This window comes from Diospyros lotus, chromosome 6 (genome assembly GCF_014633365.1).
Source record: "Diospyros lotus cultivar Yz01 chromosome 6, ASM1463336v1, whole genome shotgun sequence".
Taxonomy (NCBI): Eukaryota; Viridiplantae; Streptophyta; class Magnoliopsida; order Ericales; family Ebenaceae; genus Diospyros; species Diospyros lotus.
In genome coordinates, this window is record NC_068343.1 from 43,184,110 (window position 1) to 43,209,537 (window position 25,428).

The 25,428-nt window shown below is 38.5% G+C and overlaps 1 protein-coding gene and 1 non-coding gene across 2 annotated transcripts; one reads left to right on the forward strand and one right to left on the reverse strand.

Moving 5' to 3' along the window:
- Positions 1-18,389: 18,389 nt before the first annotated feature.
- On the reverse strand, positions 18,390-20,456 carry LOC127804544 (uncharacterized). Its single transcript, XM_052341418.1, has one exon. The coding sequence runs from the start codon at positions 20,454-20,456 to the stop codon at positions 18,390-18,392; it is 2,067 nt and encodes a 688-aa protein (XP_052197378.1).
- LOC127805394 (small nucleolar RNA R71) lies at positions 19,810-19,916 on the forward strand. Its single transcript, XR_008024127.1, has one exon. It is a non-coding gene; the product is annotated as a small nucleolar RNA R71 (small nucleolar RNA).
- Positions 20,457-25,428: the final 4,972 nt, after the last annotated feature.

Genomic DNA, 25,428 nt, shown 5'->3' on the forward strand with positions numbered 1-25,428 from the left:
TGATATCTTCCTATATTTCACGTTATTTTGTATTCGAAAAAGTGGGGCGTTACACTTCAGGTCTGCCATTTCTTTCCCTCCTAGCCTTAGTTCTGAAATCTTACAATGTAGATCTTAAATTAGATCTGATTCGACCCAATCCACTTAGATCTATCCCATCCATCTAGATCCGACCCATTAGATTTGTTCTTATATCTGGTTAGATTTAGTCAGTACCCATATCCATATGGAAATCATGTCAGAATCCGGGTTTCCATGCGTTGCCTGTAGAGTCTCAAGGAGGAGATGCACCCTATCGTGTGTCTTTGCTCCTTACTTCTGCTATGAGGGAGCATCTATTCATTTTTCTGCTATCCATCAGGCCTTTGGTACCAGTAATGCCTCCAAAATCTTAGCCCAACTTCCGGTAAGTGACCGATAGGGGGCAGCCATTACACTCACTATGGAAGCTCTAGCTCGGCTTCAAGATCATGTTTTCGGCTATGTCTCCCACATTTTTGCTCTTTAACAACAGGTTGTCGATCTCTAACAACAGGTTGTTGATCTGCAAGCTCATGTAGCTTTATTGCAAGATTTACTATTTGCAAACTATTATTCATATGCTCAACCTGTTCCAAATTGGTCTCACCCCCGACCTGACCCAAATTCTATCCCAAAACTTGATTCGAGTTTTGCCGACATTTTTGGACCCATCTCACATGGATCACTACCCATGGATGATCCAAATCCATTCGGAAGTTATGATTATCCCATTATCCCAAAGAATGTCTCACTTCATAGTTTCCCAGAAGCTACTTCTCGATTTCACCCCGGGAAAACTAACAGTAGTCAGTAGCCTGAATATCCCATTATGCCCGAACATGCCTCACTCCTTAGTTTTTCAGAGACTACTCTGTTTCACCCTAGCGAAACTAGCGGTAGTCAGTGGCCTGAATATCCCCTTATGCCTGAACATGCCTCACTTCCTAGTTTTCCAAAGACTACTCTATTTCACCCCAGTGAAACTAGCGGTAGCCAGTGGCCTCTTCATGACGATGTCGATGAGCTTGGACTCAATGGTTTCGGCAATCATCATCAACATTGAGCATTGGTGACATTTTGGGGTTTAACTATTTTTTTTTTTTTTTTGTAATTGTATGGCTTGATCTCTTGTAACTGTATTGAACATATGGAATGAATGTTATATTTTTGAGTACTTTAATGTCTCATTCCCTTATCTTTACCCTTGATCGCATATCAATCATAAATATCTCAGTCTCTTGCAGCTGCTTAATAATTCATCAAGTCAAGATAAAAATATTGACTCTTAATTATCACCTCACCTGATAATTTACGTCCTCAGTCAAGCCACACATAGCTAATCGTCAGATAACCTCAAGCTATTAATAGCATTTTTATTTGTCAAGAAATAATTTTAATACAGCTTCCAAGAACAAATCCTGGTATTTCTCTCATTACCTCAATTTTCTTACAGTTTTTTCATCGACCGCAAGTGCCTGCACCACATATTAACAGGCTCATTATTTTCATAAATGATTGTCCTAAAGATTTCTCACAGCTATTGGAACAGCAATCCATAGTCATATCATCAGCTAGTGGCACACCTCATACTCCAGTTCATTGGAACTTGGACCCCTGACTAGGTACAAACTCTATTATGTTGTTCCAAATCTTCAACATCTGTTTGTCTCCCATGCCATCTGTTATGACGCTTTGGTCGATGGGTCTCCCATTCCTTACCACAAGCCATCCATCAGCCCTTTGTAGTGGGTCCCTAGATCCAGACTTGTAAGACCCTGTTTCAGCATAAGGTTGCCACATAATTTCGGTGAGATTAAAATACCGAAAAGTGGGTTTAATAGCAAAATGGATCATCGAATCAACTGTAGGGAATGCCTCAAAGTGTAATTGGCTATGGAAAATGATATGGTCTCGATGAACGTTCCAAAATAGGATTTATGAAAATAAAAGAAATTTGAATTGAGATGGTTTTTGGTACAGCTAAAATACAGTTTCATTTTAGGCTGAAATACTGAATTATCGTAGAGACTTTCGGGAAGCTAACAAAACCCTAGGGGGGCTCCGATTTTTCGCAAGGATCAACCCTTCAGTGGTTTCGAGATGAAACGATAAGCCGGTAACGATGCTAGGGTGAAATTGGCATTATTGAGTAACTTTGAAGTTATTAATTATGGATTTAATGTATCGTAACGCAAATTAATTTGTCGTTTAAGGATAAAATTGCAATTAGGGAATTGGCCAAGTGAAATAGAGATAAAAAGTGAAACTTAAATGTATAATTTTTATTATTATAATATAATGTTATATATATTTATGAATATTAGCTGTGCGAGTGTGTGCTGGTGTCATGGCTATGAGGATAAAAAATGTATGCGAATGGAGGCGTGGGAGGCTCAGCCAATGCTGCGTGTGTGCTGTGTGTGTGCAAGATTTGGAAGGATTTGATTTCATAATTTGAGAGAGAGATCAATGTATGAATGGAAGCTGAGGCAAGGAAGAATTTGCAGCAAAGAAGGACCGAGAGCTGTGCGAGAAGATTGAGAGAAGAGAGAGATCGCGAGAGCAGCTTGAGAGTTCAAGTGATCGAGCCATGAAGATGGCCGAAGGAAGCGAGCAACAAGCGGTCATAAGCCGCGAGCTACAGGCGGCCATGGCAGCTGAGCAAAGCTCGGCCATGGCTATTCGTCAGTGAGCTGGTCGACATGAGGAGGCAGGGGTAGTGGTGCACGCGAGCAACGATCACGATTAAAGTAGGTAGTGGCATGAACAACGGCAAGGGCGAGTGGCGGCCGCATGTTGGTGCGGCTACAAGTAGCTATGGCCGAGCTGCAGTGTGCGTGTGAGCGGGTGAAGAAGAAGAAGAGGAAGAGAAGAAAGAGAAGAGAGAGAAGAAGAAGGAAGAAGACAAGAAGAAAAGAAAAGAAAGAAGAAAAAGAAAAAAAAAGTAGAAGAAGAAGGTGTTGCAGGTTGCTATGTGAAGAAGAAGAAGAAGAAGGTGAATAGTAGAAGAGGGAAAAGAAATAAAAGAAAAAAAAAAGAAAAGAAAAGGAGAAAAAAGAAAAGAAATTAAAGAAAATAGGAAAAAGGTGAAGAAAATTTCAAACAAAAATCTAGAAAAATAGGAAATGTAGATTTATGATTATTTTGGTCGTTTTGGAGAGAGAAAACTATTCGGGCACTCGTTTCGAGGTCGGGGCACGCATATCGAGGAAGCTGAGAGGCTAAGTTAAAATGAGTAAAATTTCCTAAAAAAAATCCAAAATAGGAAAAAATTAAGAAAATGCAAGAAATTATGAAAAATATGTTTGAATGCTTATTTAAATAAATATGATGATTATGATGTTTTGACGCTTAAGTTGAAGTGACTTGTGCGAATTTTGAGGTTGGCACGCAAATTGAGGTAGTCACACTTGAGGTTAAAAACACGCTTCCCGAGGTTTAAGCAGATTTCAAAAGTAAGCTAGTTTTCTCAAAACTTAATTTATTTATGAAAAGTATTTTTTGAAAACCTGCCTTATTGTTTGAGATGAAATGCCTACATGTTGAAATGATGTAGGTTTCAAAGTATGTTTTGGCATGTTAACATATTATGTTACGATGTGTTTGCACGTAGGTGCATTGACATGTTATGATGAGATGCATACATACATAAACGTTACCATTCATCATGCATTGCATATGTTTGAGAGTATGGACAAGCAACGTCGGCTCAGGCCAGTATGTAAGTTATACGTCGGCTCAGGTCGATCTGAAAGTTGTTAAAGGCTTGTCGGCTCAAACGGCCAAGTGGACAGGATATTGTTGCATTTTGCACTCACGCATGCAAATTTTTAAATGAATGCTTACTTAGATGATTCATCATCTAACTTGGGCTTTACCCCTAGAATATTCAAACGTTCCGGATGGAGATTGTAGCATAAACAAAGATGAATGAGGCATGAAATGGCACTTGGCAAAGTGTATGATGAAATGAATGTGAATGAAAAGTATGATATCTAGCCCATGTATTTAAGTTCTGCTACTTTGTTCTCTAAACATTTTGAAAGTCCATGATGTAAGATATGATTTATAATTGAAGTTTAAGGAATGATAATGTATAACCCTATTTAGGGTTAATGTTGGTTAAGAACTTATGTTATGTATTAAGTTATGTTGAGAACTTATGTTCCATTAATGAATAGCCTTGTATTAAGGATTAAGTTCAAGAACCGATAATGTAAGAGTTGATTTATGATTAATGTTAAGATGTCAGGTTTGATTCTAGTCTCCGCATTTGATATATATATGATGATTCTCTTTTGAGATAAATGTATGGAAATTTTGGAATGGTTAAGAGCAATTATATGGTTTAGTGGTGGTTTTAAATAAAAAAAAATTATTATCCCTGAATTGTCCCAGTTTAGTAGCACCCGAGAAAGCGGGGCGTTACAAGACCTGTTCGCTACGAACACCAAACTAATAGTATTGTCACGTTGCAAGGGTTCCTTGTCTCGTCTTTGCGAGTCACATCGGTTGCACCACTATTACCTCATCAATTAACGCAACTCACGTGCCATCACTTAGCCATCTTTAGTCTCTCGTTTGACCCAATCTGTTGGATCCCTGATCTACATATCTTATTTTCGAGACACTAAATAATCTTCGACAATCCTTATCCTTCGATCCTTAACTCATCAACTAGGCCCTATCACATCAAACTAATTATCCATGATTGGATCATCCTTGATAACCACAGTTATCCTATCTTTCCTTGTAAGGATTTTGACTAATAACCTCAAATCAACAGTCATTAATTCTCTCAGATCCATAATCATGGTTACCAAGTCAACCTTACACTCGAATCATATCATCGAATCCTAACTTCAATAGCTAGATCATTTTGGTTATACCATCTTCCATCATTTTTTCATTATTTACTGAGAACAGTAGCCGTATACTGGAATAGTGTATGTTCATGAATAGTACACTAGGTAAGATCCCAAGAAAGAGAGGTGGGTCACAAATGGACACACTTAAATACCAAGTCTTTCCTTAGCTAAAACTTTCCTAGACATGCACTTCCACTACACAACACTTAAATCCAATAACCTTTAACCCTTCAACCGACAATCCCCATATCTCCAAATATGGATTTTGTCTTACAAATCCTTAGTCTCTTTCCCCTAAGCCTCCACTTGGGATTCTTACTAATTGGTTCTATCAAAATCGGATCCTCTTAAGTCCCAAGCTGCTATTCCCTAATCTCCAAATAAGATTTAACTTCGATATCAACTACATCAGAGTTACTTAAGATTTCCAATAAACTTAAGCTCTGATACCAACTGTAATGCCCCGTTTTGCAAGCGCGCTATAACTTAGGACAATTCTGGGGTAATAATTTTTTTTAAAAAAAAAAAAACTATTACTAAACCATATCATTACACTTATCCATCCCAAAATTTCCATACATTTATCTCAAAAGAGAATCATCATAAACATTAAGTGTGGAAGATAGAATCGAACCTAACATCTTAACATTAATCGTAAATCAATTCTTAAATTCTCATTAACCATAAATAAGGTTATACATCATCATTAACTATAAATGAGACTATACATCATCATTTCTTAAAATGTTCAGAATTCAAAGTAGCAGAACTTAAAAACATGGATTATATAACATACATTCAACTCATCGTACAACTCATTATGCACTTTGCTAAGTGCCATTTCATGCCTAATTTATCCTCATTTCTGCTCCAATATTCATCTGAAATATTTGAATATTCCAGAGGCAAAACTCAAGTTAGATGATGAATCATCTAAGTAAGGGAACAATAAACAAATTTCGTGCATAAATGCAAAATGCAAAATGTCCTTTTCCATTTCCTTTTGGTTTCAGCCAATTGTACCTTATTGTTACTCCTCATTTTCACAGCTTCTTTACCAGGCCGAGGTGTATGGGTGCACCCTTGGTAGAGCAGCGGTCCCGACCCGCACTTTAAAACCCTTATGCGATGTATGATCAAAATCATTTACTTAAAGATCAGATTTTGGGTAGAACCACTTACAAACCAAGCATTTTCATAAAACAAAATCCAGTTGAGAAGTACCACTTACCTTGTAAAAAGATAATTTTGCCCCTAGCATAATTTTATCTCAAAATTTTCGTCGGACTTCCAATCATACTCAATTATGAACCTTGATGTACCCTGGGCATCATAATTAGTTAAGAAAATCATATTTCTAATTTGTTTTCTAATTTTCCTAATTTCTCCCATTTTCTCCTATTATTTCCTCAAGATTATGGAATAAATAATTTCTCATAAAATTTTCTCAATTTCTCTTCACAATAATTCATAAAACAATATTCCTAAGTCCTAGAAATTTCCCCATAATTTTCAGAATCCATGTTTTATTTATTTCTCATTTTTTCTTTGATTTTCAAGCATCTATTGTCTAAAAATCCCTAACAAATATCAATCATGCTTTTCTCTTCCAAATTAATCATCAAAAATTCTAAAATCTCATTCTCATATTTTTGAAATTTTTAAAGAAATTTTCGAAGATAACTCACATTCCTACGGAGCGATTCGATATTCTTTTATATTGTGTCGAAGCCTCGGTTTGCGCATCCAACAACTCCTTCTGCCATAAATTTTCACATGAACTACTAAATTCAGCCTATAGGATTTTTCTAGAAATTTTTGGTATTTTTCTCTATATTTTTTCTTTTTCTTTTTCAAATCTCTCTCTTACTCTCTAATCTTTCTTTCTTACAACCTTTCTATTTCTAATTCAAATCCTCCAACCTTTCAAGTTTTCTCTATTTATAGAGGTTGAATTAAGTTTAATATAATTGTAGTGACCCACTATCTTTAATTATTTTATCACATTTCTTAATTATTTTTCACTAAATCTTACTCATAATCTTTAATTATTTATCCACACCCTACTTTGTCTCCCACATTTCTCAATTATTTTACCCATTATCTTTGATTATTTGTCTACACCCTACTTTGTCTCCCATATTTATCAATTATTTCACCCATCATCTTTAATTATTTGGTCACATTTCTTAATTATTTTTCACTAAATCTCACTCATAATCTTTAATTATTTGTTCACACCCTATTTTGTCTCCCACATTTCTAAATTATTTCATCTATTATTTTTTATTATTTATCCACACTCTACTTTGTCTCCCACATTTCTCAATTATTTCTCCCATCATCTTTAATTATTTTGTCACCTTAATTATTTTCTACTAAATTTTCTTTCATTTAGTTTAATTTTAAGCTCACTTTCTTAGCTTACTAACTTTAAGCCCATTTACTTAGTCTTTTTTTTTTTTTTTTTTCTACTTAGCCCATTAACTCTATGCTCAATTATTTAACCTTTCTTATTTTTAACTTAGCCCACTAACTCTCAGCCCATTTACTTAGCCTTTCCTTAGCCCACTAACTCTAAGCCCATTAGTTTTTTTTTTTTTTCAATTATAATCTCTAATGGATGCCAAAAATATATTAAATACAATAAAAATTAATTATTATTATTCTTCAAATACTAGGATATTACATATATGTATATATAAAAATCAATTTGCCACTCATTTGGCTTGAGCATTACCTATGGGGCTTATGGCCACCTTAACCCACGTCAAGCGCTCCTTTAGGATATTTTTTTCTCACCCCACGGACCATAGCGACCGCGCAAAATAATAGGTGCATAAATAATAGTAATCATGTTATGCATCACACATGAAATCCCATGATCATGCCAACCATGTACGTGTCATCAAAATTTCTCAACATAATTCAAGAAATATGCCAAAACAATCTTGTGAATTCTATATTATGGCATGAAATCAAATTTCAATTTGGATAACATCCCAGAGAGTTACTCCCCAATTACTAGAACATTTTTGGACTATAAACAAAAAAATTAATTTTGAATTGGTAATTCATGGCCCTCTATCAGGATCAACTCTTATTCAAATAATTGAAATTATATACCAAATCGAAGCCTATCGAGTCTAGTTTACAACACACCAAACATCTTGCAAATCGGACATCTACACAAAAAGTTATACCTGAAAAAGTATAAGGTGTGCAATCTGACCAAAGGCTGAAACGACTAAGTAACTTAGGTCGACTGAAGTTGAACTTCGGTCGATCGAAGTTGGGCAAAATGCGGCTTTTCGAGCTTCAATCAACCAAAATCGAACTTAGGTAGACCAAAGTTGGGCAAAATGTTGACTCTTAAGTTTCAGTCTTCCAAAATTCAACTTAGGTCAATTGAAGATAGACAAAAAGCTAACCCATGATCTTAGGTAGACCGAACCCTCGACCGAAGATACCCACAAGTTGTTGGATGACTTAGGTCGACCAAAGCGACAACTTCAATTAATTGAAGTTACAACTTCAGTCAATCGATGGAGACTTGAATGAAAATGGGATGAAACAAACCCCACAAAGACTTTTAATGAGACTCAATGACATCTAAAGCAAGAAAATCCATAAAATTCCAAAACATTGAAAGAAAACCCATTAACTACTGAAAAGGGTTTTCAAGGTTACAATAAGAACAAACCCATGATCATACCCACAAAAGATCCATTAAAGCCATCCTTCAGAAGAGATAGGTATTGGAGTCTTGCTTGAAAGATAAGGAGGATGGAACTTGCACTTGAAGAGAAATCAAAGAAAAGAACTTGCATTAACAAAAATAGGAGAATGGAACTTTCCTTTGAAGCTCAAATCAAAGAAGAAGAAGCAATTTTTAAGAGCTAGAAGTCCACCCTCTTGAAGCTCCAACACAAGAACAATAGAAGAAGAAGAAAATAGAGGAGAAAGGAAGAGAAGAAGAAGATGTTGGGAAAGGGGTAGAGATGAAGTGAAGAGGAAGAAATCAAGACAGGAAGAGGGTTTGACATTCTCGTCTGCCCCCAACTTCTCCCATCCCCCTTTTTCCACTTGCACATTTGCCCCTCAATTGCGCGCTCTCATATACACACACATGATCCCAAGCCCATTTTGGTCAATTATCATTTCATTTCCTTCTTCCCTTTACTTTAATCTACTCACTTTATTTTACACATGGGCCTAAGCCTAAATCAAGCATCTACCCATATTAGGCCCAAGCCCATTTAGTCCATAACTTTGGACTCTTCCACACATTTAAAGTCCATTTATATGGGTTTATCAATTTTAATTACACTTACATTAATCATCCTACAAAATTATCATTTTAATTAATTTGCCTCTTTATCAACACACAAAATACTTTTGACATGATTAATTCAAACAATGCCCGAGATGCAACACGAATAATAAAATATTAATAACCATCCTAGACCCTCTAATGGGTCATTACAAGTTCCTTCATCATGAGATGCACTCAGCTTATGCTCCATGGATAGGGGGCCCAAACACTCAACTAACTATTCCAATTGTCAACTGTATTCATTATCTTGTCTCTACTAGTCACACGTAATCACAAAATGGCTATTGGTTATATAAAACTTGAAATGACCACTGGTCATGAAGAACAATAGTTTATGGCAGGAGATCTATCATCCATATGAGGATAAATTAATGGAAGTCAATATATTTAGTGTCATGACCCTATTTCTAATAGGTCCTGACCGGCACCAATCCCTACGCCCAGCGGCCCTACCATGGATTAGTAATTCTCTTCTCTAGTTTGATTTTCTATAAGCATTAATAAGACTAACAAGATATAGAGACAAGACTTAAAACACTATATCAACTTCCCATAAAAAAATCTCGATATCTCATATACAACAGCTACAAAAAATCCTGCTATCATAATTACTTATATAGTCCCATATTGCGGGCTTTTGGCACACATGTGTACCAAAAAAATAAGGTACAAAAGAAAAGACTCAACAATAAGTGTGTATCTCCACAAAGCATCCTATATCAAATCAGGAATCAAAAGAGGTCTGACATCATACTAGAAGATTTGTTGGACAAGTATTCAAAAGAAGAATCTCCTAAAAATATTTTTTAAAAAAAGGGGTGAGTCTTGTGGACTCGCGAGTATAAGGTATGCCATGCCCACTAGGAGAGTATGCAATAATAATGCTAGGAAGTATATCATGGATACAAAAACATAATAGTGAGATGAACAACAAGTATGTGTATCATAGTGTTCGCCTTTTTCTTTCCCGCAAGTGAACGGAATCGCAACAAGTAATATAATGATGAATCAAGTATCGTTCCCACGAGGATTAGCTTTTAATCCCTACTTTAACCACTATTAACTTTAATAAGTCACACACAATTAAAAGAATAATCAATAGAAGTTTTATATAAGTTAAAACTAACTCAGCAAGAAGAAAACACAAAATAACTCTTTAGGTTTTAAATATAAAAATCTAATGCACTAGGGTTCATGAATCCACCTTAGTTCTATAATTGGTTTAATCTTCCAGTGATTGGGTTTTATAATTCTTGTTTTGAACTGAAAATCGATGATCCTAAGTTAATCAAAAGCCTCTCTCGATGGTCAATCGAATCTATGCTCACATATGAGATTAATTATCTCTAATTAATTTGCAAATATACAAACATGCATTTATCCACAATGATCATCAAAAATAAGATTTCACAAGGCATAACGATATCTCTACCTATTATCAAACCTTATGTCATTTATTATCAAGTGCTAATCTATATTGAATCTCTCGAAAGCAATATAAATCACAAATACGTTCTAATGGCGGCCAAGCATCAAAACGGAATTAGTGCATAACAAACGATCAACTCAAAAGACAAGAATAAAATAAAACCCAAATACTTTTAATTAAACCATCATTGAACTAGGTTTCATCAATCACCCTAGCCACAAAGTACTTAGCCTAACATAGTTTCAACCAATGAGAAAGTAATAAAAACGGAGTTCATGATGTTGCAAAGAATAAAGAACAGAAAAATAAAACCAAAACCGAAGTTCTTCAAGAAAGTCTTCTCTTTTTGCCTCAACTTGCCGTCTTCTCCTCCTTTCAAAACTAACTCCTTAATCTCCCAAAAATAAGCCTTTATATAGCCCTCTTTAGGTTATCAAAGTCCTTCACCTTGAAGGAGTCTATTTTCCTTTTATTTGGATTAAAACGGGCTTAAAACGGCCTTGTCACGAAGCTTTGAACCCTACCGTGGTCCTACCGCAGTATGCTTGTTGCTGCAGACCCGTGAGCTCTAGAAAATAATTCCTAAAGCGGTATGCATACCGCTGTAAGACCGTGAGCTCCAGAGACTAAGTCTTATAGCGGTGCTACAGCGGTATGCATACCGCTATAAGCCCGCTAGCCTTCTTCTTTGGTCTCTTGCTTTATCATCTTCAACTTCTTGTTTTCGATACTCTTTTGCTTCTTTTTAATTCGAAACCCGACCATGCCTCCAAACTTCATTTCACTCCCATCATGCACCAAAAATCACTCTTTTTGCTCCATGTCCGCTTTAACACAGCTCCACATCTACATAACCATATATAGAACCAATTCAAGTAGAAATCATGCTCATTGAATGTATAAATGCTAAGTTTATAGACCAAAATAAGTGTATAAAAGACACTTATCAAATACCCCCAAACTTAGACTCTTGATCGTCCCGAACAAGATTATCAACTCAAATACATCACCCCTCAAGTAGAAAATAGTTAATATTTCAAAATCAATTTACAAGTTGGATAGCCTTCCAGGTAGCCTCAGATTTTGGTATCATTCATGATTCACACAGAGTTTTCTAGTAATGCTACACAAATATTTTGGACTCATTCCATGTTTTGACGTGTGTGTGTGCGAATCCTGTCAGGTACAATATCATGCATAAGGTTGTTGGTATCCCGACCCTTTGATGGTCATGTATACTTTCTCGCTCGTAATATGCACTCCACCCCTAAACTTGGTCTTTTCATTCAGTCCCTAGGTGCTCTCAATCACTCTTTTCTTTCTTGTTCAAGTTTGGTTGGACTCAGCCAAAAATGGCGTTGTCTTGGTTTGTGAGGACTCTCTTTTATTTTGAACGATTCAGCATGCTAACATCCACTAGACAGTCAAACCCACCAGTTTTCTCAATCCCTAAGAGTTACAAACATCGGCACCATTATTGAGTTTTTTTTTTTTTTTGATTGATATCTTATGTGCAAGCCTTCACTCCATTAAGCTTTCTGAATGACCCTTGTAACGAGCTTTCAGCCGATGACTCCCAAGCCAGATGACCACGGGGCACCAGGTTTTAAGATACCTCTACGGGCATAATCACTCAAGTCATTCAGGCTACGAAGAAAGGTATAAGATATATGCAGGCTCAAATTTAATTTGGTGCACGACATAGTGACATAGGGATGAGATCACTAGCCTATGGTCATTGCCTAGTTTCTCTTAGTATGCCTAACACATTCCACACAAATTTTAACATGCACGGAGTCGACACATTCCTCAACATTTACCACCATGGCTCAATCTTCCCCAAACTCTTCTTTTCATTTTTTTTTTTTTTTTTTGATGATGGAATTGCTCACAAAGTGGGTTTAAGGGTGAAAGTCTATATGGAAACCTATGCATTTAACCTCCTGACACTTGTGCTCAAATAGTCGTCTAACATGGATAGTGAATCACAAAACCGAAATGAGTAGCATCACTATCTTTACTCGTTTCATCAAAATGGTACCAAATAAGATTCATCATTGATGGCATGTCTACCCAACAAAACAATTCTCTCTTTTTTATATATATATATATATTTTCTTTTTTTTATAGACGACCAAGTAGATTAGCATATAATGCATGATTGGATCATCAAAACCCTCCCCCCAAACGTAAAATGAGCCATTGTCCCAAGGGCTCGAAAGACAGTAAAAAGGAAGGAAGGTACCTGGGCAAAAGAGTTGGTGCAAGGATTGCCAAAGTGAATCAATGGTCTTCGGGAGGTGGCGGCGCCTGTGACAGGAGTAGCTGGACTAACATGGATCTCATCTCCTCGTGCTGGGCATGAAGAACATCCAAGCCTGCTTGCAGCATGTGAAATTGTCGATCCTGTTCCACTCAATTTTCTTGGATCTGTGCTTGCATTGCCTCCAATGTGGGGCCAAAGTTGACCCCTCCAGGTCGGCGTCGGGGTGGTGGTCTCACGGCTGGTGGTGTTTCGGGTTCCATGTACTCCTCGGCTTCATCTTCCTCCTCAGCCTCTGCTGCTATGTCTCTCATGCGAGCTGCATGTCGGTGTTGGGCAATCTAAGTATATGACTGCCGAATAGTGTATAAATTGATCGGTGCGGGCTTCGTCTTGTCAAGCTCAGATGCAGATGTAGGGACTTTGGCTTGCTTGCATAATGCAGAGATGAGAGCTGGGAAGTAAATCCTTTTCTTATTACCTTTGGTCAAGGCGAGGGCGACTATTTGTTGGAAGATACGCTCACAAAAATTCACCACATATCCAGTAGTCAAGGCATAAAGAAGCTGCATCCGTGGAGGGTATATCTCTGTCATGTGTGAAGATGGAGCGATGTTAGAAGATAAGATGTAATGGAACATCTTCGCCTTGAGGTTAAGCTCACTATGGAGCACCACATTGTGGCTTGGCCACACCGGTGGGATGTCTTCATTAAAGCAAAGGCGAGCCACTTGATTCCAATCTTCTATGTCCCCGAGATCTGCCCCGGATGGCACTTGATAGAAATTTTGAATGATGTTGGGACTGAATGGCACCCATACTCCGCACACATAGGTATGGAAGGCATGAATTTCCTCATCATCATCGTCACCTCCAAGGATGTTGTCGTTGAAGTTGGCGATGAATTCTCGAACCACGGAGGGATAGATCTTGGGAGGCTTTGCACAAAACTTGAGCCACTGCTTGGCATGAATAATCTCAGAAACCCCAGTAACTGCAATGCTAGCCAAGTCAACTTCCCGCTCTCGATGGAGAGGCCATGACTCTATCACTCGAGCTCGTTCTTCTGCTTTGACAGTGAGGTAGATTGGATAGGGTGGCGGATCAACTCGCGACCGCTTGGAAGTGTTTGAACTGGTTGCAACGGCTTTACCCTTATTTGTGGCTAGAGTGTAGCAGGTTTTGGGTGCCATCTTTGCTTGGGCGCGGTCCTGAAAGCACAAAATCAATCATAAGAATGAATAAGAGAAAGAATCAAATAATTCTTGGCTTGTTCGTTTTTTTTTTTTTTTTTTTTTTTTTGCATTTATTTGTTGATTTATTGCTTTTTTTTTGTTAATTTATTTATTTTTATAAGAATTAAATGTGTTGGAGAAGCCAAAGATGCAACAAGACCCCCCCAAACTTAAGTTATTTCATTCCCTCAAACCCTAATGCAATGTGTGTGCAAATGTGTGGAGATGTGTGGTTGGGGCATTTGAGCGAACACTTGGTGGGCATGCTGAGAGGACAAACAGAAAATAGGGCTTAGGATCCATGAAATTTTCCCAATTAAAAGCATAGAAGCAAGCAACAATTCAACCCCAACATCACCAACCACAACTTCATTACTCCCATTCACAAGCAACTCACCACCCATTTTCACAAAAACGTATCAATTCGTGCAAACAAATGGAGGGAGTGGAGGGGGGGCTCTTGAGGGAGAGTGCGGAAAATTGGGCTGGGTGCTAGCTGGGAGAAGATGCGAAGGCGGGGGGAGGGAGAAAAGGGAGAGTGAGAGCAAAATGAGGGAAATAAAAAGCAAAGGGGGGTCGGCCTTAATAGGCCGACCCGCACAGCAGCGCGGCCGACCCACTAGCCACAGCAACTTTGTTGTGGCGCGGTAAGGTTGCGGCATGCATGCCGCGGCCCGCCCGCAAGCAGCAGAAGCTCTGCTGGCTCGCGCTTGCGGCCGCGGCATGCATGCCGCGGCTATGGCGCGAGCTCCCCCTTTTAAATTTTTTTTTTTTTTTTTTAAATAAAACCCAAGCTCTAAAGGATAAACTTCTCCTACCCAAAGCACTCTCTAACACATGCAAAATAACGAAAATAAAAGAACTAACACAATTAACTGAAAGAAAAAAAAAATGAAAGGATAGAGAATTGGGTTGCCTCCCAAAAAGCGCTTGTTTAGAGTCATTAGCTTGACTGTGCTGCTGCTCATTCTGGATTGCTCAGCACGGTGGAAACCTTGTCTTTTGTAAAATCACCGCCAAGATAAGGTTTGAGCCTCTGCCCATTCACTTTGAACATGCCCTTGGTGTTATGCGTCACTTCAACTGCACCATATGGGTATACTTGGACCACGGTGAACGGGCCTGACCATCTCGAACGTAGTTTGCCTGGAAACAACTTGAGACGTGAGTTGAATAACAACACTTTTTGCCCCACCTGGAACTGTTTTCGGTGGACATGCTGATCATGCCATTTCTTGGTTTTCTCCTTATAAAATTTGGCATTCTCATAGGCCTCCAACCGGAACTCATCCATTTCATTTAGCTGTAGCAACCGTTTCTCACCAGCTTGCTTGAGATCAAAGTTCAGCTTCTTCATTGCCCAATATGCCCGGTGCTCTAGCTCAACAGGTAAGTGACATGCTTTGCCAAAAACGAGGCGATATGGGGACATACCAATCGGAGTTTTGAAGGCCGTTCTGTATGCCCATAATGCATCGTCCAACTTCTTAGACCAATCCTTTCGAGAAGTACTCACTGTAAGCTCAAGGATCTTCTTTATCTCTCTATTCGAAATTTCCACTTGGCCACTTGTTTGGGGGTGGTATGGCGTAGCAACTTTATGCCTTACCCCGTACTTCGCCAAAAGAGCTTCAAAATGCCGGTTACAAAAATGCTTCCCGCCATCACTGATAATGGCCCTAGGAGTTCCAAAACGAGTGAAGATGTTCGTTTTCAGAAAACTTACCACTGCTCGACCATCGTTAGTTGGTAGTGCTACTGCTTCGACCCACTTGGAGACATAATCCACTGCCACTAGGATGTATAAATTGGAGAATGAGGATGGAAACGGCCCCATAAAGTCAATGCCCCAAATATCAAATAATTCAACCTCAAGAATGCCATGTAAGGGCATCTTGTGCTTCCTGGAGATGTTCCCCATTCTTTGGCATTTATCACATTTTTTTACCAAGGTATGAGCATCCTTAAATAGAGTTGGCCAATAAAACCCAGATTGGAGTACCTTAGCTGCTGTTTTTGTTGCTCCGAAATGTCCACCATAGGGGGAGGCATGACATTGCTCTAAGATCATCTCCATCTCATCTTCTGGAACACACCTCCGGATTACTTGATCTGCTCCTCTCCGATAAAGGATGGGATCCTCCCAAAAATAGAATTTGAGCTCCGAAAAGAATTTTTTTCTTTGATGGTAATCATAATCAAGAGGTACGATGTTACTTGCAAGGTAATTGACATAGTCGGCATACCATGGTACCTCTGTTTCATTGCTTGCTCGTTCCACTCTTAGAAGCTGCTCATCTAGAAATTTTTCATTAATATCCCCTGTTTCGGATTGATTTTGTTGCTCTAATCTTGAGAGGTGGTCGGCTACCATATTCTCACATCCTCTCTTATCTCGAATTTCCAAATCAAACTCTTGGAGAAGTAGGACCCAGCGGATTAACCTTGGTTTTGCCTCTTTTTTTGAAAATAAATATTTCAATGCGGCATGATCCGTATAGACAATCACCTTTGAACCAATGAGATATGATCGAAATTTTTCGAAAGCAAAGACCACTGCTAGGAGCTCTTTTTCTGTTGTGGCGTAGTTCATTTGGGCATCATTGAGAGTCCGACTAGCATAGTAAATCACATGTAAGACTTTGTCCTTTCTTTGTCCCAAAACGGCCCCAACTGCATAGTCACTAGCATCACACATTAATTCGAACGGCATGTTCCAATCTGGTGCCACAATAATAGGTGCGGAAATTAACTTTTCCTTTAGAGTGGTGAATGATTTTAGGCACTCCTCAGAAAATTCAAATTTTACGTCCTTCTCCAACAAGTTGCATAAAGGCTTTGTAATCTTGGAGAAATCCTTAATGAATCTTCTATAAAAACTGGCATGTCCCAAAAAACTGCGGATACCCTTGACGGATGTGGGCGAAGGTAGCTTCTCAATCACTTGAATTTTTTCCTTGTCAACTTCAATACCCCTAACTGAAATTCGGTGTCCCAATACAATTCCCTCTTGGACCATGAAGTGACATTTCTCCCAATTGAGCACCAAGTTTGTTTCTTCACAACGCTTCAAAACAAGTGTCAAGTTCTTTAAGCATTCGTCACATGAAGAACCAAAGACCGAAAAATCATCCATGAACACTTCAATAAATCTTTCTACCATATCGGAGAAGATTGACATCATACACCGCTGAAAAGTGGCAGGGGCATTGCACAAACCAAACGGCATCCGTCGGTAGGCGAATGTACCATATGGACAAGTGAACGTTGTCTTCTCTTGGTCTTCTGGAGCTATTGAAATTTGATTGTATCCCGAATAGCCATCAAGGAAACAATAGTGGGAATGACCTGCTAAGCGCTCCAACATTTGATCAATGAATGGTAGAGGAAAATGATCCTTTCGCGTTGCATCATTCAACTTACGATAGTCGATGCAAACCCGCCATCCGGTAATAGGTCGAACTGGAATGAGCTCATTATTTTCGTTCTTTTCCACTGTAATACCTCCCTTCTTAGGCACCACTTGAACCGGGCTAACCCAAGCACTATCTGAGATAGAATAGATAATTCCAGCATCTAGTAACTTCAGTACTTCAGCCCTAACCACTTCTTGCAGATGAGGATTTAGCCGTCGTTGATGTTGCACTACCGGCTTGTAAGTGTCTTCCATTAATATCTTGTGCATGCAAAGAGATGGGCTAATACCTTTTATATCAACTATAGTCCATCCAAGAGCTGACTTATGTTCCCGAAGCACTCGGAGTAACTTTTCCTCTTCTTCTTGGTTAATGGATTTAGTAATGATAACTGGAAGAGTAGAGGACTCACCCAAATAGGCATACCGAAGATGGGATGGCAGCTGCTTTAGCTCCAATTTCGGAGCTTGTTGAATGGAAGGTAAAGGTCGTGGAGGTCCTGTGCCCAATGCCTTGTAATGCTTTCCCTTTTGAATAAGTTCAGATCCTTGCAAATATTTGACACATTCTTCAATCATAGCCGAGTCAGTATCTTCAACTTGTGAGTGCATCACACATGCTTCCCAAGGATCTGATGGTTGATTCAAAGCGAATGTGTTTTCTATCTCTTTGTACAAAATATCAATTCGAAAACAAGAATCTGAAGCAGTAGGAAATTTTAGTGCTTCAAACACATTAAAAGTGATTTGCTCATCATTCAGCCTTAACATGAGTTGTCCTTTTTGCACATCAATAAGAGCTCGTCCAGTAGCTAGAAAAGGTCACCCCAAAATAAGGGGAATATCCCTATCTTCAGCCATATCCAAAATAATGAAATCTGCTGGAAATATAAACTTGTCCACTTTTACCAAGATATCTTTGACAATTCCACGTGGATGTTTCACGCACCGATCCGCTAGCTGCAATGACACCCTTGTAGGTTTTGCTTCACCTAAACCAAGCTTTTGAAAGATAGAGAATGGCATCAAATTAATGCTAGCACCCAAATCACATAAGGACCGTTCAAAATATAAGCTGCCAATGGTGCAAGGGATGGTGAAACTTCCTAGATCTTTCAACTTTGGTGGTAATTTATTCTGTAAAATGGCACTACACTCCTCTGTTAGCATCACGGTTTCATGCTCCTCAAGCTTCCTCTTGTTCGATATAATCTCCTTCATAAATTTTGCATAGCTGGGCATTTGAGATAGAGCTTCAGCAAATGGGATATTGATATGTAGCTTTTTGAACACCTCCAAAAATTTCTCAAATTGTTTGTCCAACTTGTGCTTGCGCAATCTTTGAGGAAATGGAATTGGTGGAACATAAGGCTTGATTGGTGATGAAACCACTTTTTCTTGTTCAGCTATATCTTCGGGCTCTTTATTCTCAGTTGCTATCTCCTTTTCGGCATCAGTTTTCTTTTCCATACTTGGTCTTTTAACATGGATTTCCGGGAGTTGCACTCCACTCCTTGTGGTGATTGCATTTGCTTGCTCCTTAGGATTAACTTCAGTGTTGCTTGGCCATGTGCCCTGTTGCCTCTCAGTAAGAATTTTGGCTAACTGCCCAATTTGAGTCTCTATATTTTTTATGGCTGCATCGGTCTGCTCACTTCGTTCTTGAAGTTTTGAAATTGCTGCTTCCCATCCTCCTTTTTCCTCATGTGGTGTTCCTTGCTTTGGTGGGTTTTGAATTCCCTGATTGTTGCCATATGAAAAATTTGGATGGTTTCTCCAACCGGGATTGTATGTTGGAGAATATGGATTATTTTGTGGACGCTGGAAATTTTGTTGACGTGGGAAATTTTGCGCATACGCAGCCTGCTCTGTGAGTGAATGATCCCTAACGGTCAATGGGCATTCGGATGACAGATGGTTTGCCCCACAAGTTACACAAACTGGAAGAGATCCTTGCACCATGTTAACTGATGGAGAGTATTTTAAGTTTTCCATCTGTTTTGAAAGAGCATCAATCTTGGCCAACATCAATGTATTCATATCCACTTCGTGTACTCCAACTGCTCTCCTATTTGAACTCCTATCCGGCCACATTACAAATTGTTCACTCATTGTTTCAAAAAGATCATGTAACTCTCCAGCCGATTTGTTTCTAATGGAACCACCTGCTGTAGAATCAACCGTCGAACGGCTGTAAGGAGTTAACCCGGCATAGAAATAGTGATTTTGAACTGGTAAAGAAAACCCATGATTTGGACACTTCCTTAGCAATTCTTTGTACCGTTCCCATGCTTCATGAAAGTTCTCAATTTCAGCTTGCTGGAAAGTCGAAATTTCATGCTTTAATTTGCTGATCTTGGCTGGTGGAAAATATTTAAGTGTGAACTTGTGAACCAAATCAGCCCATGTAGTGATGCTACCAGGTGATAGCGAATCCAACCACTCCCGAGCTTTGTCTTTCAAATTATGAGGAAAAAGTCGCATCCTCATTGCTTCTTCATTGATCCCTTGATACTTAAAGTTGCCACAATACTCTAGAAACCGAGAGAGATGGTAGTGTGGATTTTCATCAATTCTCCCATAGAATGGAATGTTGTTGGAGAACAAATTTATCACATCCGGTCTCAACTGAAAGTTATCGTGCCCATATGGAGGATAAACTATGCTCGACCGGTTCTCAACGACTGGAGGCATCATGAAATCTCCCATCAAGATATCTCTCTCATTGATCTCAACAGTACGCTCCACTTGAACAAGCTGATTTTCGTTGTCGTCCATTGTGCTTTGTTGTTGTTCCCTTTTTGCTCTTTGTTCACGACGTCTTTGATGAAAGGTTTGTTCAATCTCCGGATCAAACTCAACAAGATTAAGACGTTTTGAACGCCGCATGCACTATTTTCAATCCTAACACAGCAAAAATTGAAATAATTCAGCGTCAAGAATAAGGAAAGCAACACAAGTATTAAAGCTAATCTTAATTAAAGTAGTAATCAAAATAACCAATCCCCGGCAACGGCGCCAAAAACTTGTTCGCCTTTTTCTTTCCCGCAAGTGAATGGAATCGCAACAAGTAATATAATGATGAATCAAGTATCGTTCCCACGAGGATTAGCTTTTAATCCCTACTTTAACCACTATTAACTTTAATAAGTCACACACAATTAAAAGAATAATCAATAGAAGTTTTATATAAGTTAAAAGTAACTCAGCAAGAAGAAAACACAAAATAACTCTTTAGGTTTTAAATATAAAAATCTAATGCACTAGGGTTCATGAATCCACCTTAGTTCTATAATTGGTTTAATCTTCCAGTGATTGGGTTTTATAATTCTTGTTTTGAACTGAAAATCGATGATCCTAAGTTAATCAAAAGCCTCTCTCGATGGTCAATCGAATCTATGCTCACATATGAGATTAATTATCTCTAATTAATCTGCAAATATACAAACATGCATTTATCCACAATGATCATCAAAAATAAGATTTCACAAGGCATAACGGTATCTCTACCTATTATCGAACCTTATGTCATTTATTATCAAGTGCTAATCTATATTGAATCTCTCGAAAGCAATATAAATCACAAATACGTTCTAATGGCGGCCAAGCATCAAAACGGAATTAGTGCATAACAAACGATCAACTCAAAAGACAAGAATAAAATAAAACCCAAATACTTTTAATTAAACCATCATTGAACTAGGTTTCATCAATCACCCTAGCCACAAAGTACTTAGCCTAACATAGTTTCAACCAACAAGAAAGTAATAAAAACGGAGTTCATGATGTTGCAAAGAATAAAGAACAGAAAAATAAAACCAAAACCAAAGTTCTTCAAGAAAGTCTTCTCTTTTTGCCTCAACTTGCCGTCTTCTCCTCCTTTCAAAACTAACTCCTTAATCTCCCAAAAATAAGCCTTTATATAGCCCTCTTTAGGTTATCAAAGTCCTTCACCTTGAAGGAGTCTATTTTCCTTTTATTTGGATTAAAACGGGCTTAAAACGGCCTTGTCACGAAGCTTTGAACCCTACCGCGGTCCTACCGCAGTATGCTTGTTGCTGCAGACCCGTGAGCTCCAGAAAATAATTCCTAAAGCGGTCCTACAGCAGTATGCATACCGCTGTAAGACCGTGAGCTCCAGAGACTAAGTCTTATAGCGGTGCTACAGCGGTATGCATACCCCTATAAGCCCGCTAGCCTTCTTCTTTGGTCTCTTGCTTTATCATCTTCAACTTCTTGTTTTCGATACTCTTTTGCTTCTTTTTAATTCGAAACCCGACCATGCCTCCAAACTTCATTTCACTCCCATCATGCACCAAAAATCACTCTTTTTGCTCCATGTCCGCTTTAACACAGCTCCACATCTACATAACCATATATAGAACCAATTCAAGTAGAAATCATGCTCATTGAATGTATAAATGCTAAGTTTATAGACCAAAATAAGTGTATAAAAGACACTTATCACATAGGTTTACATAATCTGAAGTTCAAAAGAAAAACATAGTGCAGGAAAAATAGGTGTCTAGAGACAACCCTCATAAGTTGCTCACCTAACCACCTAAGTCTCCTATACTTTTTATATGCGATGCATGCACTGATTCTGAGGACACACTAGTAGAAACTGGACTAACGCCTATACACACATGCACACAAGTACATATACTACATACATCATCATCACACTATAATATTATAATAGCCCACGTGATAGCAGTGCTAAAACATACTATCCATGTCTCTCATGGCCTTGGCATGCCAAGCCTCATAGTACCATGATATTTTCCTTTTGTGAGTCACCAGAGAATCTACTAGATAGTCCTCTAATAATAATGCAAATGATACTCTATTTAATGTACAAGTCATAACCATTTCTCATTTCATGTGGTGCCCAAAATGCACCATATCATTCAATATTTCACATACTCAAAAACAAGAATCAGTTAAGGTATCTTTTTGCTTATATCTCTCCTAGTAGAATGAAAATATTTCATGCATTTTAGAAACATTTAAAAGTGTTTTTCTATGATCTACATATAAAAATCATATACAAATTATGCATGGAACAGTATATACGTGCATGAAATAAGATAAACATAAAATATCATGTCTACTCATGTAATGACCCAAATTCCAATAACAACCTATAGTAATGATTCCGTTCTTTTTCATACAGAACAAAACAAACATATACATTTACAATCCATTAGGCTATCCTAAAGGAGGTACAAAAATCCCAAATAATAAAACGTACAACCACGAGTATGACACAACTCAGCAATGTCCCCAAGACCTTTTGTTCGAGTGAGCTCTGTACACATCTAACTCAATAGATCATGCCCTGCTAGAATTCTTCTCATCATTTGCTTTACCTGTACCTAGAATGATGCAAAAGGAAAGAATAAGCCGCAAGGCTCAACAAGTATAACACAACGAAATGCAACACGAGTATAGCACAATGAAGACTCAGAAGGCAGACATAGGCAATACATGGTAGGATCATAACGTAGCGTAGTAATGACAAAATAGAAATAAGGAGCACCATCAGAAAGACATAATAGAAATCATTATAGTCCACCCAAGTAACCAACTCCTACCATAATTTAGGTACAAACCAGTGTCTCTACTATCACATAGTCTTCAGAACCCACATAATGCTATAAGCACCACACCTATTATCTCGCAGTAACATGATGATCATGCCACAAGGCACCCTACTAGGGACTCATAAAACCCATCCATTCCACAGCGCTATCACACATCTACGGTACCCCACACCAAGCAAGCAGTGGTCCTACTATAACAGCAGTCTTAACCCGCTCTCAACTCTAGGCTACCAGTACACGCCTATGATATCACAACCACACAGTGCACCCAAGTCCATATCTCAGTGCTATAAGCCCAAATAATATTGGACACTTGGGGCTAGATAGCTCTACTCCCAAGGTAATGCCCGAGGCTAGTCGGCTCCACCCAAGTCTACATACATATCTAATGACTCTTGGGGCCAAACCACTCAACTCCAGGATGACACCTAAGGCCAATCAGCTCCACCCAAGGTCTATGCACACACCGAATGACACTTAGGGCCAGGCAGCTCAACTCCAGGTTAACACCTAAGACCAGCTAGCTCCACCCAAGGCCTACACATGTCTCGTGCCATGAGGCCATTGAGGCCAGATAGCTCAACACCTAGGGCATGCACCCCTGCACAAGCAACCTTAGAGGCCAATCAGCTCCACTCAATGCCTTGGCTCACCCATAAAGCATGCCCACCCTAACATCTCTAACCAAGCTCTTAATAATATATCACCAAATTACCAAACTCGTATAACCCTAAATCATGCCCCCAACTATACCCAATCATGCCCAAATAATCCCTTAAGAGGATATAAACATTCTTGGGGATCATAGAGAATTCCCCCCAAACTCATCCTTTTAACATAAGCCTTTTATAAACCCTAACTCTTCTAAACATAATTTGGAACCAAGATGATAATACTCAAAGATAATCCAAACGGCTTGAATTCTATTCCAAAATGAAGCCCATCGAGTCAGGTTTACAACGCTTCAAACGGTTTACAAATCCAATATTTCTATAAAAAGTTATGCTCAAAACAACGTAGCATGCGTAGGCTGAAAACGTGAAAAACGGTTGTCCGGCTAAATTCTATCCCGCAAGTGGACGGATCGTGACAAGTAATATAGTGATGAATAGAGTGTCGTACCCACGAGGACTAACTTTTGACGTTTACTCTAACTGATTTAACCTTAACCTAACACACACATTAACGAATAATTCAATTGTAATGAAAACTAATTTATGAATAAAAGATGCAAACAAAATAATTCCTTTGATTTAAAACTCACAAGACTAAGGCACTAGGGTTTGTGAATCCACCGTCGACCTCTATGATTCAATTATTCATTACTCGGGTGTTGATATTCCTTCTCTTAGGTTGAAAATCGATAATCCAATTACAACCAAAAGCCTCTCTCGATGGTCATTTAGTTCTATGTATATATATGAGATTAACTATCTCTAGTCAACCTTCGAACATATAAACATGCATTCAATCACGGAGATCATCACATAATGATTTCATAGGGCATAACGGTATCTCTACCTATTATCGGACCCTACGTTGTTTGCTACCATATCTAATCCGTATTGAATCTCTCGAAAGCAATACAAATCACAAATAAGTTTCAATGGTGATCAAGCATCAAAACAACATTATAAACATAACAAACAATCAACCCGGATAGGTAAGAAAATAGCAAACCAAATAACTTTAAATCAAACCATTAGAAGTCGAGGTTTCATCATTCACCCTAGCTATAAACACTTAGCTATGCATGCTCTCAATCAAAAGAAAAGGAAAAGAGTTGGAATCCATAGCAAAGAGTTGAGAAAGAAAAGAAAAATACAACCCAATAGTAAAATCTTCAATCTTCCGTCGGCTTCTCTTCCATGCCAAAAAACTCCCAAAACCCTTCAAAATAAGTCTTTATATAGTGGTTTTTAGGTTATTAAAGTCGTGCATAGTGAAAACTCTCATTTTTCATTGATTTGGACGGAGATGGGCCGAAATCGAGCTTTGATTTGAAGTTCAGAACGCTACCGCGGTCCTACCGCGGTATGCTTGTTGCTGCAGACCCGTGAGCTCCAGAAAATAATTCCTAAAGCGGTCCTACAGCGGTATGCATACCGCTGTAAGACCGTGAGCTCCAGAGACTAAGTCTTATAGCGGTGCTACAGCGGTATGCATACCGCTATAAGCCCGCTAGCCTTCTTCTTTGGTCTCTTGCTTTATCATCTTCAACTTCTTGTTTTCGATACTCTTTTTCTTCTTTTTAA

Bases quoted from the DNA above. Each gene is read 5' to 3' on its own strand.
- LOC127804544 (XM_052341418.1), bottom strand. From the start codon at position 20,456: ATGCGGCGTTCAAAACGTCTTAATCTTGTTGAGTTTGATCCGGAGATT.